This window comes from Cynocephalus volans, chromosome 1 (assembly GCF_027409185.1).
Source record: "Cynocephalus volans isolate mCynVol1 chromosome 1, mCynVol1.pri, whole genome shotgun sequence".
In the NCBI taxonomy this organism is placed as follows: Eukaryota; Metazoa; Chordata; class Mammalia; order Dermoptera; family Cynocephalidae; genus Cynocephalus; species Cynocephalus volans.
In genome coordinates this window covers 52088261-52105637 of record NC_084460.1, presented here as the reverse complement: position 1 = coordinate 52105637, position 17377 = coordinate 52088261, and the positions used below count along the sequence as shown (strand labels likewise).

Sequence of the window (17377 nt, the reverse complement as noted above, 5' to 3'; positions counted from 1 at the left end):
GGACAAAAAAGGTATGAACCAAAACCAAAAATCAATGATATGGACTTCATTAAAATTAAAACTCCACTTCATTAGAAGATATCACCAAGAAAATGAAAAGGTAAGTCACAGAATGGAAGAAAATATTTACAATAAATATATCTGACAAAAGAGCTATATTTAAATATATAAAGGATTTCTATGTATCAGTAAGACGACAAAGAAATCAATTAAAACTGGGCAAAAGACTTGAATAGTGACTTCATAAAATATATATGAATGACAAATCAGCACATGCAAAGATAATTAAATTATTAGTCATCTGGGAAATGCAAATTAAAACCACAATGAGATACCATTTTATACCTACTAGGATGAGTAAAGTTGAAAAGACAGCACCAAATATTGGTGAGGATGTAGAGCATTCAGAACTCTGTACTTGCTGATGGGAGGGTAAATGATACAACCACTTTGGACAAGGGTTTGGCAACTTCTTGTTAAGTTTTTAACCTTTCTATATCCTTATGTTTAAGGTGGGTCTCTTGTAAGCAGCTTAAGATTTGATTTTGATAAAGTATACTCTATATAATCACCACCCTAATCGAAATACAGAAATTTCCATCGTCTCAGAAAGTTCTACGCTGAGTTCTACGCTCAGAAAGTTCTATGCACCTATGCTATAAACTGGCAATTCTATGCCTAGTTATGTACCCAAAGGAAATGAAAACCAAGTCCACAAGAAAAGTTGAAAAAGAATGTTTTCAGCATCTATATTCATAGTAGTCAAAAACTGGAAACAACCTGGATGTCCACAACTAGGAGAACGGAAAAACAAATTGTGGTCTATTCACATAGGAGAATATCACTACCCAATGCAGAGGGCATACAATACATGTAACAACACATGTAACAAAGCTAAATCTGCAAAACACTATTTCATGAGGAAGAAATCAGACACCAAAGACTATATTCTGTATTATTTCATTTATGTGAAATTTGAAAGTAGGTAAATTTGTCTATAGTGATTGAAATCACAACCATTGTTGCTTATGGGGAGCTACACTCACAGAAGGAACTTTTTGAGGCAATGGAAATTTCTGCACTTCGATTAGTGTGGTGGTTATATAGAGTATACTTTATCAAAATCAAATCCTAAGCTGCTTACAAGAGACCCACCTTAAACATAGGGATATAGAAAGGTTAAAAACAAAAGGATGGGGGAAAAATGTACCATACAAATACTGACCAAAGGAAAGAATACTGTTATATTAATAACAGACAAATTAGACTTCAAGGCAAAACATTCAGAGCTAAAGAGTACATTTCAAAATGTTACAAGGTTTGCTTTATCCACAAGATATAAAACTCTAAGTCTGTAGGTACCTAATGTTGATGCAAAATAGATAAAGCAACACTGACAGAACGAAAAGGAGAAAATGACAAATTCATAACCAAAGTGGCAGATTTTAACCCATTTCTCTTAGTAACTGATAAAGGCAGGTAGTCGAAAAAACCAGCAAAGACAGCAAAAAATGAACACGATTAATATACCTGACCTAATTCCATTCATAGAAGATGGCACCTAACAGTTACAGAGCATACAATCTTTTCATATAAACATGGAACATTTACCAGAATTGACCACATGCTGGGTCACATAGCAAACTGCATCAGATGTCAAAGGATTTAAATCATACAAAATATGTTCCCTCACCTCAAAACAATTATGCCAGCAATCACTGACAAAAAGTTAACTAGAAGATATCCCTATTTTTGGAAATTGAGAAACACATATCTAAATGACACTTGGATCAGAGGTGAAATGGTAATAGAAACTGGAAAATATTTTGAAGTGAATGACCATGAAGTGACGATATGTAAAAACTTGCTGAACCCAGGAAAAGCCATGGTTAAGGTTTTAAAATATAAGGAATACAACTGAAAAGAAGGACTAAAAATCAGTGATACAACCATCTATCAAGAAATTAGAAAAAGAATAGCACACTGAACTGGTCAGAAACAGTAAAGAAAGGAGCAGAAGTTAACGAAATAGAGAACAGACATATCACAGAACTGATCAAAGGCAAATTATTATCAGAAATGAAAAAGGGATATCAACATAGAATCTTAACATCTTTATGCCAATAAGCTAGAAAAAGTATACGTAAGAGTCAAAATCCTTAAAAAAACCTCACACTATATATCAAAACCAGTACAAGAAGAAACAGAAAACCTGAGTATGAATGATCTTAAACTATGAAATGAACAGGTTCCTTAGTGAAACTCTATTTCATAAGTACATCTCAAAGCCCAGATGGCAACAATGATAAATTCTACTAATCATTTAAGGAAAAAATAAAAGCAATTTTATATAATCTCTCCCACAGAAGAGCTTCCCACCAGTTCTTTTATAAGGCAAGCATAACCTTGATACCAAACCTAAAATGTATGCTACAAAAAGGAGTATTACATGACAATCTCGTTTATAAATAGACACAAAAATCTGAATAAATAATAGTCAACTAAAGCCAATGATATATAAAAATAACACATCATGACCTAAGTGATTTATTCCATGAAAACTCAACAACACAATTTACCACATTAATAGCATAAAGGAGAATAATTATGTGATCAGCCAAATACACATAGGAAAATCTTTTGATAAACTCAACACTATCCATGTTAAAAAAAAAAAAAATCCAGCAAATAATGAAAACAGGGCACTTCTGTAATGTGGTAAGTGGTATGTACAAAAAAACCTATAGCAAACATATTTAATTGTACAATAGTGAAAACTTTCCTCCTAAGACTAGAATAAGATCAGAATACTCAGTATTACCATTTCTATTCAACACTGTACTGGAGATCCTACTTGATCCAATAAAATAAGAAATAAACAGCTAAAGATTTAGAAATAAGATTAAAAAAACCCTCTCATTCCCAGAGGATATAAAAGTGTACACAGAAAACACAAAAGAATCCACATATATAAGCTCTATAAATTAATGGGCAAATTCAGCAAGGTCATTGGATATAACCTCAATTGAAAAATAAGTTGTATTTCTGTATGAAATGAACAAATGAAAATTTCAAAACAATACCATTTACCACATTAACAGCACAAAACTGCACTAAAAACATCAACCCCTTTGGAATAAATCTAATGAAAAGATGTGTAAGTCTACTACACAGAGTAGGGAAAACACTGAGAGAAAAAGAATACTAATAAACAGAAGGATAATTTATGTTTATATCTTAGAAGATTTAATACTATAAAGATGTCATTTCTCTCCAAACCAATCTATAAATTCAATGCAATGCCAATCAAAAACACAGTGGGATTAGTGTGTTGGTGTATGTACAAATGGATAGGATGATTTTTAACGTTTATATAAAATGTAATAGGCCAAGAACAGCCAAGACATTCTTTGAGTAACATAGAAGAGTCACAGCACTGGACATTAAAACTCATTACTAAGATACAGAAATTAAGAAATTGTGATACTGGCAAAAGGATAGGGAAAAAAAAGACTAACGGTCTCTTAAAAGATCACTATTTAAGGCAAAAAACAGCATATTGTGGATTTTATAACATGTAGAAGTAAAATATATGACAATAACAGCACAAAAGGACGACAGAAAGGAAATGCAAGCATACATACTCTTGTAAGATTCTTACACTGTATCTGAAATTGCATATTATTTGAAGGTAGACTGATAAATATATTGTAAACTCTAGTACGATCACTGAAATAATAAAAACAAAGAGGAAGAGCTAGCAAAACAATAGTGGAAAAATAAAATCATTAAAAGTGGGCAGAGATAGCAAGAAAATATAGCAATATGGTAGATTTAAGACAAACCACACTGACAATTATGATAAATAAAAATGGTCTAAATGAGTGCTATACAACAGAACTTTCTGAAATGAGTATTGAAATGTAGCTAGTATGACTGAAGATGTGAATTTTTAGTTTTAACATGTGGCTTGTGGCAGTGTATTAAACAGCACAGGTCTAACCACTACAATCAAAAGGCAGAGACTATCAGATTAGATATAAAAGCAAAACCCGTAATTCTGTCTACAGGAAACCCACTTGAAATTATAGCTATAAATAAGTTAAATGTAAATGGATGGGAAGAAATATGCAAACAGAATGCTGAAGAGCCTAAATTAATATCAAAGTAGAATTCAGAACCAGCATTCTTACCAGGGAAAAAAGAGGACATTTTATAATGGTAATGGGTCAAGTCATCAAGAAAACATAATGCTACATGCATATACATTCAATAACAACAGTTCAAAATAGATGAAGCAAAAACTAATTAAACTAAAAAGAAAAGCAGACAAATCCTCAATTAGAGTTGTTTCAAACATTCCTTTCACTGCAAATATGAAAAATAAAAATCAGTAAGAATGTAGAAGATATAAGCAATGCTATTAGCCAAGCTGCTTTATTCAACATTTATAGAACACTCCATTCTAGAGCACATGAAACATTCACAAAGGCAGACCATACTCTAGGCCATTAAACAAATGTCAACTGTAAAAGATTTGAAATAATACTGACTATGTTCTCAGATCACAACGAATTTAAACTAGAAATCAATAACTGAAAATTTCTGGGAAATTCCTAAATAATTGGAAATTAGAAAACATACTTCTAGGCAACCAACAGTCAAAGAAGTCACAAGGGAAATTAGAAACAGGGAACTAAATGAAAATACAACATATCAAAATATGTGGGATCTACATAAACCAGTGTGGAAATTTATAGTTCTAAATGCTCGTAAAAGAAAAAAAAAAAAAGGTTGCCTTAAAATCAATGACCTAAGCTTCTACCTAAAATAAGCAAAAGGAAGGAAATAACCAAGGTAAAAGCAAAAATCAATAAAGTAGAAAACAGAGAAATATGAAATCAAAAACTAGTTCTTTAAGAAGACCAATAAAATGGATATAGCTGAACAGATCAGGAAAAAGAGAGAGAAGATTCAAAGGACTAATATCAAGAACGGAAGAGGGGCTACTGCTACAGATCCTAAAGACATTACAAAGACAATGGAGGGACATTATGAACGACTTTATGCCAATAAATTGAAAAACATAGTTACACTGAATAAATTCCTTGAAAGACCCAAACTACCAAAGCTTACTTAAGATGAAATAGATGCCTGAATAGGCCTATATCTCTTAAGGAAATTAAATCTGTAGTTAAAAATTTTCTGCCAAAAATACCTCCCTGCTCAGATGGCTTCATTTGTGCATTCTACCAAACCTTTAAGGAATAAATAATACTAATACTACACAAACTCTTCCAAAAGAGTAGAACAGGAGAAAACACTTCCCAACTCATTTTATGAGGTTCTGATATCAAAACTACAGAAAGATATTACAGAAAAGTACAGACCAATATCCCTCATTAACATGGAGGCAAAAATCCTTCAAATTTTAGTAAATCAAATCCAGCAATGAATAAAAAAGATAATGAATAATGACCAAGAGAAATTTATCCTAGGAATGCAAGACTGGTTAATATTTTAGTATCAAACATTGCTAACTCACCATTTTCACAGACTAAAAAAGAAAACTCACATAAATAGCTCAAAATATTTTTTAAGAAATCGCCTAATAAAATTCAACATAATTCTTTTTTTTTTTTTAAAAGATGACCAGTAAGGGGATCTTAACCCTTGGCTTGGTGTTGTTAGCACCACGCTCAGCCAGTGAGCGAACTGGCCATCCCTACATAGGATCCGAACCCATGGCCTTGGTGTTATCAGCACTGCACTCCCTGGAGTGAGCCACGGGCCGGCCCTAAAATTCAACTTAATTCTTGATTAAAAATCTCATTAATTCAGAATAGAAGGGAATATCCTCTACCTGACAGTGGTCATTTATTAAAAACCTAGAGTTAGCCATTGTTTAATGGTAAAAGACTGAATGATTTTCCTTAAGATCAGGGTTAAAGCAAGGACTCTGGCTCTCACCACTTCTCAAGACAGTATTGGGGGTCCTACCTACCTAGTATAATAAGGCAAGAAAAAGAAATAAAAGGCACAGAGTTTGAAAAGGAAGACGTAAAACTGTCCATTCATAGATGACATGATTGTATACCTAAGAAAATTCCAAGAAATCTACAAAAAAGCTGCTTGGGCTAACTGAATTTAGCAAAGTCACAGGATACAATGTCAATATGTAAAAATCAATTTTATGTCTATGTATTAGCAACAAACAATTAAAAATTGAAATAAAAAAACACCACTTATAACAATATCAAAAGCATGATATACTTTGGGCCACAAAATATGTGCAAGGCCTGTACAGGAACAACTAAAAAACTGATAAAAAGCAAAAAAGACCTAAATTAGTGGAGAAATACACCCTATTCATGGAATTGGGCATCATGATTCTAAAACTTATACAGAAATGCAAAGGACTTATAGGAGTCAAACAGATTTGAAAAATAAGAATACAATTGGATAATGTACACTACCTGGTTTTAGGACTTTCTATAAATCTACAGCAATCAACACAGTATTGTACTGGCCTAAGAACAGACAAATAGATCAATGGAACAGAATGGGGAATCCAGGAATAAACCCCCACATATATGAGAGTACTTCAGAAAGTTCATAGAAAGATTTGTATTATCTTTCAATTCTATTTTCCATGAACCTTTTGAAGTACCCTTGCATATCAATTATTTTTGACAAAGGTGACACAGTAATTTAATTCAGTAAATGCAGAACTCAACATTAACAAACATTGCTAGAATAACTGGACTGATATATGGAAAAAAAAGTGATCCTTGACCCTTACCTCACACAGTAAAGAAAAATTAGTAGAAACAGATCACAGACCAACATTTAAAACATAAAGCTATAGAAATTCTAGGGAAAAAAACAGGAGAAAATCTTTGTGACCTAGGACGTACAGGACACAAAAAACATGAAACATAAAAAGAATTGATGAGTTAGACGATCAAAATGAAACACACTGGCTCTTCAAAAGATACTGTTAGGGAAATGAAAAGCAATAGATTTGAAGACAACCCAATTAGAAATGGGCAAAGATTTAAATAGACACAAACAACACATGAAAAGATAAGCAACATCGCCAGTCATTAGGAAAATACAAATTAAAGCTAGTGGGATACCACTACTCACCCAATAAAATTAAAATTAAAAAGACTGACAATACAAAGTTTTGGAAAGGATGTGGGCAACTGCAACTTTCATATATTGCTGGATGGAACATGAAATGGTATAACTATTTTCGGACGATAGTTTGACAGTTTCTTATAAAATCAGACACATATGTACCACATGACCTAGCAGTTCCATTCCTATATATATATCCAAAAGAAAAAAAAATATGTCCACATAAAGATGTACTCATGAATGTTTACAGGAGCTTTATTCATAATAGCAAAAAATTTGGAAACCCAAATGTTTATCAACTGGTGAATGAATAAACAAATTTTAGTATATCCCATACAATGGAATACTACTCAGTAATAAAAAGGAATGAACTACTGATGCATGCTGTATTGGTCCATTTCGTGTTGCTGTAACAGAATACCTGAGACTGGGTAATTTATAAAGAAAAGAGGTTTATTTGGCTTACGATTCTGGGACAGCTGCATCTGGTGCGGGCTTCAGGCTGCTTCTACTTATGGCGGAAGGTGGCGGGCAGCTGGTGGGTACAAGCAGATCTCAGGGCAAGAGGAAGCAAGAAAGAGAGAGAGGAGGTGCCAAGGTCTTTTAAACAACCAGCTCTTGTGGGAATTAATAGAGCGAGATCTCACTCAGGACCCCCACTCTCCAGGGAGAGCATTAATCCATTCATGAGGGATCCGCCCCCATGACTCAAACAGCTTCCAACACTGCCACATTGGGGATCAGATTTCCACGAGTTTTGGTGGGGACAACACATCCAAACTCTATCCCATGCATTATAGGCAAATCTCAAAAAACGATATCCAGACATAGAAAAATACAAAAATGGTAGTCACTTTATATGAAACTCTAGAAAAGGCAAATATAATCTAAAGTGACAGAAAGGTTATTGATGGTTGCCTGGAGCCAGGGGTAGTGGGAGGGATTGAATCAGATGGAGCAAAAGGGAACAATGGCAATGTTCTACATCTTTTACATGGTAGTGATCCTACAGATGTAGAAATTTATAAAAATTCATCAAAATGTTCACTTAAAATGGCTGCATTTTATTGTATGTAAACTATACTTCAGCAAAATCAACTGAAAATACAGACTGATGGAATATAATAGAAGATCCATAAAAAGAGACTTATAAGTGTGGATGCTCAATTTATGACAATGATGGCTCACTGTAGAGCAGTGGGTTCCAGGTGGTCTTTAAAAAATAAAAAATGGGAGCAGGAGTATTTAACATTCCTGTTGGAATCAAACTACAAAACAAAATTAAAAAACTCACAACTTAACCTCTATCTTACACTTCATCCAGAAATCATTTCCAGGTGAATTTTAGATCTAAATCTGAAAAGCAAAACAAAAGTTTCTATAAGGTAACAGGAAAATATTTTCATAAATCAAAGTTTCTTAAAAATGACACAAAAAGCACTAACCATAAAGGAAAAGACTTTTTAAATGGACTACATTAAAAGTAAGAACTTCTCCCCACCCCCCAGCACCTGCAACTAGCCCAGTGACGACCACTGAACCACTGCAGGAAGCACCCCGGGCTCTCCCAAGCCAGGGTGGTGGCGGGCTGAGGGCCTCTGCCATGCTCCCCAAGCACCCACAACCAGCCCAGCCATGACCACTGAGCCACCGCAAGACATGCCCTGGGCTCCGGGGCAAGGGTTTCAGCAACAACCCCTTACATCTGCACTCAGCCCAGCAATGACTAAGCCACTACTGGAAGGCCCCTGGTCTCCCCTGCAGGAATGGGGGGGGGGTGCCAGAGGCATCAACTCTACCCCTCCTTCTTCCTCCTTCTCCCATCCTATTTCCTTTCCCCCAATTGCTCCACAACATCATAGAATGTAAAACAAAAAACAAAAAACAAAAAAACCCTGAAAATAAAAAAAAAAAGAACTTTTGTTCATTAAAAGACCTTGTTGGAGAGTGAAAAGGTTAGTCAGAGTGGGAGAAACATCTGCAATTCACAGAACCAACGAATGACTGGTATTCAGAAGATATAGACAAAGCCTACAAATCAATAAGAAAATGACTGACAACCCAATAGAAAAATGAGCAAGATTCTTAAACAAGCACTTTCCAAAAGTTGATATCCAAATGGCCAATAAACATATGAAAGAGTGTTCAGCAGCTTTAGTCATCAGGGAAAGGGAAATTAAAACAAGGACAAGATACTACCACATACCCTCCAAAAGAGCTAAAATTAAAAACTGATTATAACAAATGGTGTAGAGGATATGAAGCCACTGGAACTCCCAAACACTGCTGGTAGGAGTGTAAATTGGTACAATACTTTTGAAAATATCTACTAGAGCCGAAGATACATATTTCCTGTGATGCAGCAATTCCACTACCAGATACATATGTGAGTGTGAACACTCCTCCCCTCCAAAGAAACTCACACATATGAGCACAAAAGACATATACAAGAATGTTCATAGCAGAATTATTTGTAATAGCCCCAAATGACAAACAAATGTCCACATGAAAAACAAAATGCCCAACAGTAGAATCAATAAACTCTGTATATTCATCCAATAAGATACTTTCTATACAGTGACAAAAATGAAGAAACTATTATCACATGAAGCAACATAGATAAATCTCATGATGTCTGAAAAAAGTAGACAAAAAATATATATACTGTCTATCCACTTGTATAATGCTCAAAACTACAGTATTAGAAGTTTATTAAAAAATAGCAATTATGAAAAAATAACAAACGTTTATTACTATCTACCATTGTGAGTAGTTTTTACCTTTTAACTCAATTTTCACAACAATCCTATAATAAGTTAGACGATGCAAAGTATTCCCAAATGTGCAAATTAAATCACAAAGAGGTTAAATAACTTGCCCAAGACCACAGAGCAACTAAGTGCCAGAGCTGGAAGGTGAAGCAGACAGTCCTGCTTGAGTGTCTGTATTCTATACATAGCACATCACTCTCCATGATAGAACTTTAATGGAGAGATGGAAGGCAAATGCATGGGAGGAGGTTGATGGCTAAATTCCCATTTTTCCAAAGGAAAAAATCTGTAGATAATGCCTAATATGGAGGGGGAGGGGAGTAGTGAGGAAAATCAAGAACTACCAGTATATGAATACTATCAAAAAAATTTGGAGGAAAGATTGGAAAAGATAGCTAAATGTCATCGCAACAGGGGTTGCTTCCATTTCTAGAGGACTGTTACATTCAACTTATAATCTCTGTGACACTATTCCATGTTTTAGAAACCACGTATACATTGCTTTGATAAAAATAATTTAAAATAAAAGATTTAAATGTTTAAAAAACAACAGCTACCATTTATTGAGCCCCAGTGTCCCTGGCACTTGTTAATCATTTTACATGGGTGTCTCATGGAATTCTCCTAACAATATAGAGCTCGTCCTATTACCATCCTTATTTGGCTGATGAACAGATCAGGGACTAAGCTACCCAGAGTTAACTGGCTAGCATGTGGCACAGCTGTGGTCCAGTCAGATGCCAGAGTCCATGTCTCACCCCCACGAGGGAAGATGAAGGCCTGTAAGTCAGATAACAGCAATTGGGATGGAGGGAATATTGAGGAGGTGGCCTGGACAGGAGCTCACTGCTGGCTGCGGCGAGGGGATGGTTAGTTAGGGGATTTCAGAAGGATGCCCAGGTTGCTGGCCTGAGTAAGTGAGGACATGTTGGTCCTTTCCCCTACCACAGGATCCACAGAAAGAGCAGAGGGCCAAGCTCACGATGGGGAGTTCATGAGCTCCATCACAAACACGTAGAGTCCCTAGGGGTCTGTGGGCACAGGCCCTGTGATGAGCAGAATCTACAGGTATGGAGAGAATGTGGTACTACTGGTACGGGATTCATCCACATGCAGATCAGTGACTGTCAACCATTTTTCTACCCCTGCACATCTGAGGAACATAGTGCCTTCTGGTGACCACAGCTCACTCCAGCGGTGAATTTAACGGTGGCCTTGTCTTCCCACAGTGTATTCGTATTGTGCGGATAGGAGGTTCTCAGAATAATGGAGGAGGAACCAGAAGCATGCGTAAGTCTGAAAAAAGCCACAGCTTTGAAAATCCTGACTATGGCTGCAACCTGAATTAAGTGACATGAATGAGATCAAGCAAGAGTAGACTAAAGGGTAACAAGAAGGGGGTCCTCAGAACCCAGGGAAGAGCAAGGGACGAAGAGTCTGAAGGAGCCTGCAGCATGGTGCCCACAGTGGTAAGAAGAGGAGCCAGAGGAGTAGAGTACAGGGAAGGCAGGGAATGGGGGCAGGTCACACCTGAGAGCCGCAAGTAAGTTTCCACCTGGCCCACCTCCCCTTTACCTTTTTGCCTGGCCCTTGGTGGCCTTGGTGTCTGCAACAATTAGAGGGGCAAACAGTGCACCTAAGTCTTGACAGAAAAACAGGAATTTGCCAAGGGGACAAGAGAAAGGGCCCCCAAAGTGCACAGGTGTGGAAAGGGTGTTACTTGGTGAGTGTTGGGGGAGAAGTGCGCATGAACTGCATGGACGAAGCAGGTAAGAGAGAGGCTGGGTCCAGACTAGGAAAGGTCTCCTCTGCCATGGTCTTGGCAAGGGAACGGACTTGTCTTTTAAGAAGCTCACACAGCAGCAATGAGGAGGACTGACTGGAAGTGGGAGAGCCAGGTGACTGGGCAAGTGTTATGAAACTGGCAAGAAAGGAGGAGGGCCCAGGTCCCAGTGGCAGGGCAGGACAGATATGAATGGGGTTTGGGAGTGGGCTGTGAGGGTGGAGAGGGATGTGGTCACAGCATATGATTATAGTTCCACTACCAACATTTACTGCACACTTCCTGTGCCCACTCTGCATGTCACCGAATTCTTCCAACCACCCCTGGAGTAAGCACAACTATCGTCTCCCTACCCCCAAGAGTGGCTTAGTCACTTGCACAGAAGTTCTCCCACCTAGCACATGGCCGAGGCCCCACTGAAGTCCCAGGCGGGATGGTTTTTGAGAGCCCATGCTCTTCCCCACTCCACGACACAGTTGAGCCATTTAGGGAAGATCACAAATATAAGAGTGAGGGATTTAGAAGTGAGGGATTTTAGGAGGGATGGATATTGAGTTCTGTAGGGTTCTAGGTTCAAATCATGGGTTGGAGATGTGGGCCTGGACCTAAGAAGAAAGGCTGGAGAAATAGACTCTGGGTCACACCACACAGATGAAGCTGAGCTGTGGGACAGCAGGTGAGCACTAATGGGAAATGTAGGGAGCCAGGATGCAGCTTGGGGAAGAACAACTTTACCAAATAAGCAGGAGGAGAGGCCAGGAGACAACCATGAGAGAGCAGTCATGGAAGCAAGAAGGGAACTAGGGAGGACAGAGGAGTTTCATCCCAAGAAGACGGGGATGTGTCCTGCAGTGAGTGGTGTGGGATCCTCCTCCAATCTCCAGAGCCCCGTGGTCAGGTCCCTGCTACCTCACCAGCCTCCCTGGCCACCCCTCCTGTTCTTGCTCTTGGTCCTCCAGCCACTCTGGCCTTCTGATCCCTCCTCCAACCTGCCCTGCCCTCCCACCTCACTGCCCCTACTGTCCTCCACACCTGTTCCAGCTCTCTTATATTCACTGCTCGTCACCACCACAAACTAGATCACTTCTGCTCTTCAAAAACTTTTCTTTTATAACTTTTTACTGAAGTATAATCCACTCATCTTTTAGTATTTACATGTCAGTGCTTCTAAGTGCTTCACACCTTCATCCATCTCTGCAGGCCTAGGTCAGGCCTCCAATATATGCTTTCACAGCACTCCCCATTTCTCCTTTGTAGCACAGAAAATGGTTGAATAAATCACTTCTTGTACATTAGTTACAGGATATGTCTCTCTCCTTTCTCTTGTAGGTAAGGTACTTTAGGGCAGAAACTGAGTTTGCCTAAATCAGAGGTTAGCAAACTTGTTCTGAAAAGTGCCAGATAGTATATTTTTGGTTTTGTGGGCCACAGGGTCTTAGTCAGTACTATTCAACTTGGTCACTGTAGTCCGAAAGCAGCAAAGACAATATGCAAACAAATGGATGTGACTGAGTTTCAATAAAGCTTTATTTACAAAAACAGGAGGTGGGCCAAAGAGCCATAATTTGCAGACTCCTGGTCTAAATCACCAGCACCCAGTCTAGCACCTGGCACATAGTAGATACCCAATAAATGAATAAAGCTTTAAAAAAAAAAAAAAAAAAAAAAAAGGCCATTGACCTTGGGTGTTAGATGGGAACTGGTACAAAGTGAATGTGGTTTTAGTGGCATGGTGGGGTGGAACCAAGATGACAGAGGAGTAAGCAGCACTTGAAGAAGTGGTAACTGCTCTTTCAGGAGTTCCACGATTGGAGCAGCAGGGTTGGGGAATGGGACTGCTTTAGTGGAACAGGGTGGATTACGAGCATGTTTACAGGCTATGACAAGAAGGTAGGGCTGCATAAGAAAGGGGATAACTGATGAGATGGGGCTCTAGAGCTCAGGGGTGTGTGTAGGATTGGTCATGAAGCAGGAAGCCACCTTCTGAGGCTGAGAAAAAAGAAACAAGGAAAGGTAGAAGGAAGGAAATGAGGAGAAAGCCTTGCATTCTTCTTGTGAAATGTGAGCCAAGACCCCCTGTTGGAGAGAGAGGACTACAGGAGACTCAGGAACCACAAGCATCTGGCAGATTGGGAACAGCTGGCAAATGGAAGAGTGGAAGCCCAGCCACAAGCCTCACCAAGATCTATGAAGCTATACCCTTCATTCTTCTCTCTCCTTGTTTAAGAACACTTCTAACCAAGGTGGCATCTAGGTATCTTGTGGGTTCCTGGTTTTCGCTTTGACTCACTGTGAAGTGTGTCACTCACTGAATCACCAGCACTACTTGCTGTCACTTCCTATCACTTCACTTTCTCACACAAGTAGTAACAGGCAGGCCCTGAGAAGGGTGAGGTCACATTTTAAACATGCAGACATACCTAGTTCTTTCCTGAAGGACATTGAAAGGCATTTTAATTGCAGAAGTAGTTAGTGATGAATTTCATCCCCATGCCCTCAAATGTGTAGGAAACCCACAGAGTTTGACAAAATAGATATCAATAATATCGAATACATAAACTGACAACAGAGCTTATAATTTCTCAGGGGATAATCTTACAGCAGTTTCCCCAATAGGCTGTAAAATATTGCTCTACTGGGCAGAGAATGATCTGGATAAAGCACAAGGGTATATTTATCCTAATGATGGATAATACAGAATTTTTCTTTAAAAGCAGAAAACCATTTGATTGGGGTTTGACAATAACAACACAGCATAACAGCTATTTAGTTTTACAAGCCTAATGGTGTATTAAAAACTATAAAACACAACATATCGTGTAGAGAAAATATTAGTATTATGAAATTCAAATATCCTGAAGTTTTCTTATAGAGTCAAAAACCTACGAACATTCAACTTCACTAATCCAAAGAAGCAGAGACCCAAAAAAAACCCATACCGTTCAACACTAATTCATTAATTCATTATTACCTCTAGTGTAGGAATGTGTGAGAGGGGTTTGGACCCCATCCTACCACTTTTCAGAAAGTACTAAAACCATCTAGATCTCTTTTAGTTGACATGCCTGAAAAAGTAAGTACCAGGACCTGTTTTCATCTGCCTTCTTTTAAGGTGTAATTGCTATTAATATTTATAGACCGAAGCTTCTATGTTTACTCTAGTAATAAGTAAAACTCTAATTCATATTTTCATTTTGAAGTTTTTCACTCCCCACAAATCTGAAGATAATTTTTGTAAAATACAACAATCCTCACTATATTCTTTCAAGTCCTTCTGGAGATGATGGGAACCAGTGACTCAGAATTCACTGAGTATAAAATGGCAGGGGTATACCTGTAACACACTTTTTATTTGGAGGGACTGTCAAGGAACCTTTAGACATACATTAAATAAACTTAATCTCTTACCCTATTGTTGGGTTGATGTTCGGATCAAAACTGTCTTCCACAAACCGCCATACAATACTTGATTTACCTACACCTGTGTCCTGAAAGAGAATGAGATGGGTGACTGAGAAAAAGTTTACCTGCTTGCTGACACTGAAAACTACTTTGTGACAAAAGTTCAGGATTCTAGAAAAATCATCCTAGAAGTGTAAATTTTGTAAGTTGAGGGACTGAAAGGATGTTCTCATAAAAATTCAGTGGAGTAATTAGGAGATTTCAAAATGTATTATAAGGAAGAGGTTTTGCAGTTTTTAAGAAACATTAAGACCTTCTGAAAGACTCAAAGTTTCTGCCTCTTGTGTAATGTGAGAAACCCATCTGGTTTTTAACATGTATTAGTATTATTATTAGTATTATGTGCCCCTGAATTACTTCTGAGTAATCTCTGATGAATTCCAGCCCCACCATATTTGGAAGGCAAAAAAAAAAAAAAAGACTAGTTATTGGAATTCTTTTCAATCTTTAAGGCAGAAATTCAGGAGAGAGAGCATCAACCTCAGAAAGAAGGCTTTGAAATGGCCAAGCTGCCCTTGACAGGACAGGAAGCTGAAACTTCAAACTAGTCTTTGGGGCTTCCTGATCAGAACACCTCCCTGCTCTACAGGAAGGGTTCCTTTGCAGAGAAACTGTGAAAACTGTCAGGGGTATCCCACAAGTTCAAAAACATCCAACAGACGGGAAAGGAGGACAACTGTGCTTGTAAAACTAAAGCCCTGTTATTGGTTTTACTTTGGAAGACTTGGCCAACTCCCCACTACTGTCTCGATACGTTGGGAGGAAACTATTTAAGAGCAGCTCTTAACCTAGATGCAAAGGACAGGCAGGGAGGGCTCTCTGCACTTGGGGGGCGGGAAAAGTCCACGGGCTCTGGGCAGAAGAAGGGGAAGGGTCCCTCCTGCCTCCAGGACTTTCAGGAGGGTGGGCGGGACGGCCCGGGGGCTGGAGGAAGGGTCCGCGGGCCGGGTAGGCGGCGTTAGGGAAAGAGACGAGGGGAAAGGGTGGAGGAGACATGGGGGACCCGGGGTCCCCACCCGCCCGGCCTCCCGAGGCCCTCCCGGCCGGGCCCGACTCCACTCACCCCCAGCAAACACACTTTGAGTTCCCTCAGCGCCATGGCCCGGGAGCCAGGGGCGCGGGCCCGCCGCCGCCCTAAGTTGAGGAGGGAGAGGCCGGGCCTAGCACGAACATCCCCTGGCACCGCCGCCGAACGGCCCAACCCCGGCCGCGGGGCGCGCAGAGGCGGCGTTCGCCCGTCCGCCGGCCCTCGGCCCCGCCTGTCTGCCGCCAGCTGCGTGGGACCCGCCTCAGCAGCCGGGATGCCGTCGCGGCCTCCAGTGCACCGCCGCAGCCATCTTGGGACGCCGGCCGGTCACCTGACTTCCCCGCCCACCTCGGCAGCCACCTTAGCCGCGAGGGCGGGGCCCGCCGGCGCCCGGGCCGGGGGCGTGGCCTGACTCCCGAACCCCACCCCCGCCTAGGCCCCGCCCTCTGCCCCTCCCAAGATGGCGGGTGAGTGGGACTGGGCTCCCGGGGCGCCGGGATAGCACCCCTTCCCTTCCTCCGCCCCCCGGGCCACCCTTGGGGCCCGGGAGCCCTTGGCCACCCCCAGCCCCGCCCGACGCCGCTGCCCCTCCTAACTCCTGTGTGTCTCTTGGTTTTCAGAGATCCCCCTGTACTTTGTGGACTTGCCGGATGAATTAGACGATTGTAAGTAAGAGTTGGGGTGCCCCGCCCCTCCCTGGGACTGTCTCACAGAATTCCCGGTGCACGAAGCGCGGGGGGCGGGGCAGCCACAGGCCCGGCCCTGCATGTTGGGACCAGAACAGCGGGACCCCACCCACCTTGATCTACTGATGGCGGTCCCTCCTCACCGGGCAGGGGCGGGCTGAGGACGGGGATCGCTCCCTTCTCGGGAGGGGGGGAGGATTTTTGTTGTTGTTGGGAAACTTTTGACTTCCCGGCACTTTCTCCTCCTCTTCCCCAGCTGCCGCGGGAGGGGCGGGAGGGCCAGTCCCAAGTCCCAGTCTACTTTGGCAGAGGAGGCGCGGCCACCTTGCAGGTGGGTGGCTTTCACCCCAGGGCCTCGCCCTTTCGCTGGGACTTTGGAGAGTGTTGGGGAGTTTGGGAGATCCCGCTGTCCATGTAGCCGGCCGCGGAGTTGCACGGACTTTTCGAGTGTCATGGCCACAAGCCCAGCTCCATCTCTTGTCCCACGGAGCCCATCGGCCCCTGT

General features: G+C 40.4%; 2 protein-coding genes across 5 annotated transcripts in view; one reads left to right on the top strand and one right to left on the bottom strand.

The window, feature by feature from the left end:
- The window catches only part of RAB22A (RAB22A, member RAS oncogene family), a 47918-nt gene extending 31403 nt beyond the window's left edge, over positions 1-16515 (bottom strand). For both annotated transcript variants that reach the window (XM_063106291.1, XM_063106298.1), the window contains exons 1-2: positions 16223-16515; positions 15106-15185 (exon numbers count right to left, since the gene is read on the bottom strand). In XM_063106291.1, the coding sequence (XP_062962361.1) occupies positions 15106-15185; positions 16223-16258 (116 nt within the window). In that variant the 5' untranslated portion in view covers positions 16259-16515. The remainder of the gene's footprint in view (positions 1-15105; positions 15186-16222) is intronic.
- Positions 16516-16665: 150 nt separating this feature from the next.
- The window catches only part of LOC134378800 (serine/threonine-protein phosphatase 4 regulatory subunit 1-like), a 78764-nt gene continuing 78052 nt past the window's right edge, over positions 16666-17377 (top strand). For all 3 annotated transcript variants that reach the window (XM_063098128.1, XM_063098121.1, XM_063098111.1), the window contains exon 1: positions 16666-16851. The gene's annotated coding sequence lies outside the window, so the exon portion shown is untranslated. The remainder of the gene's footprint in view (positions 16852-17377) is intronic.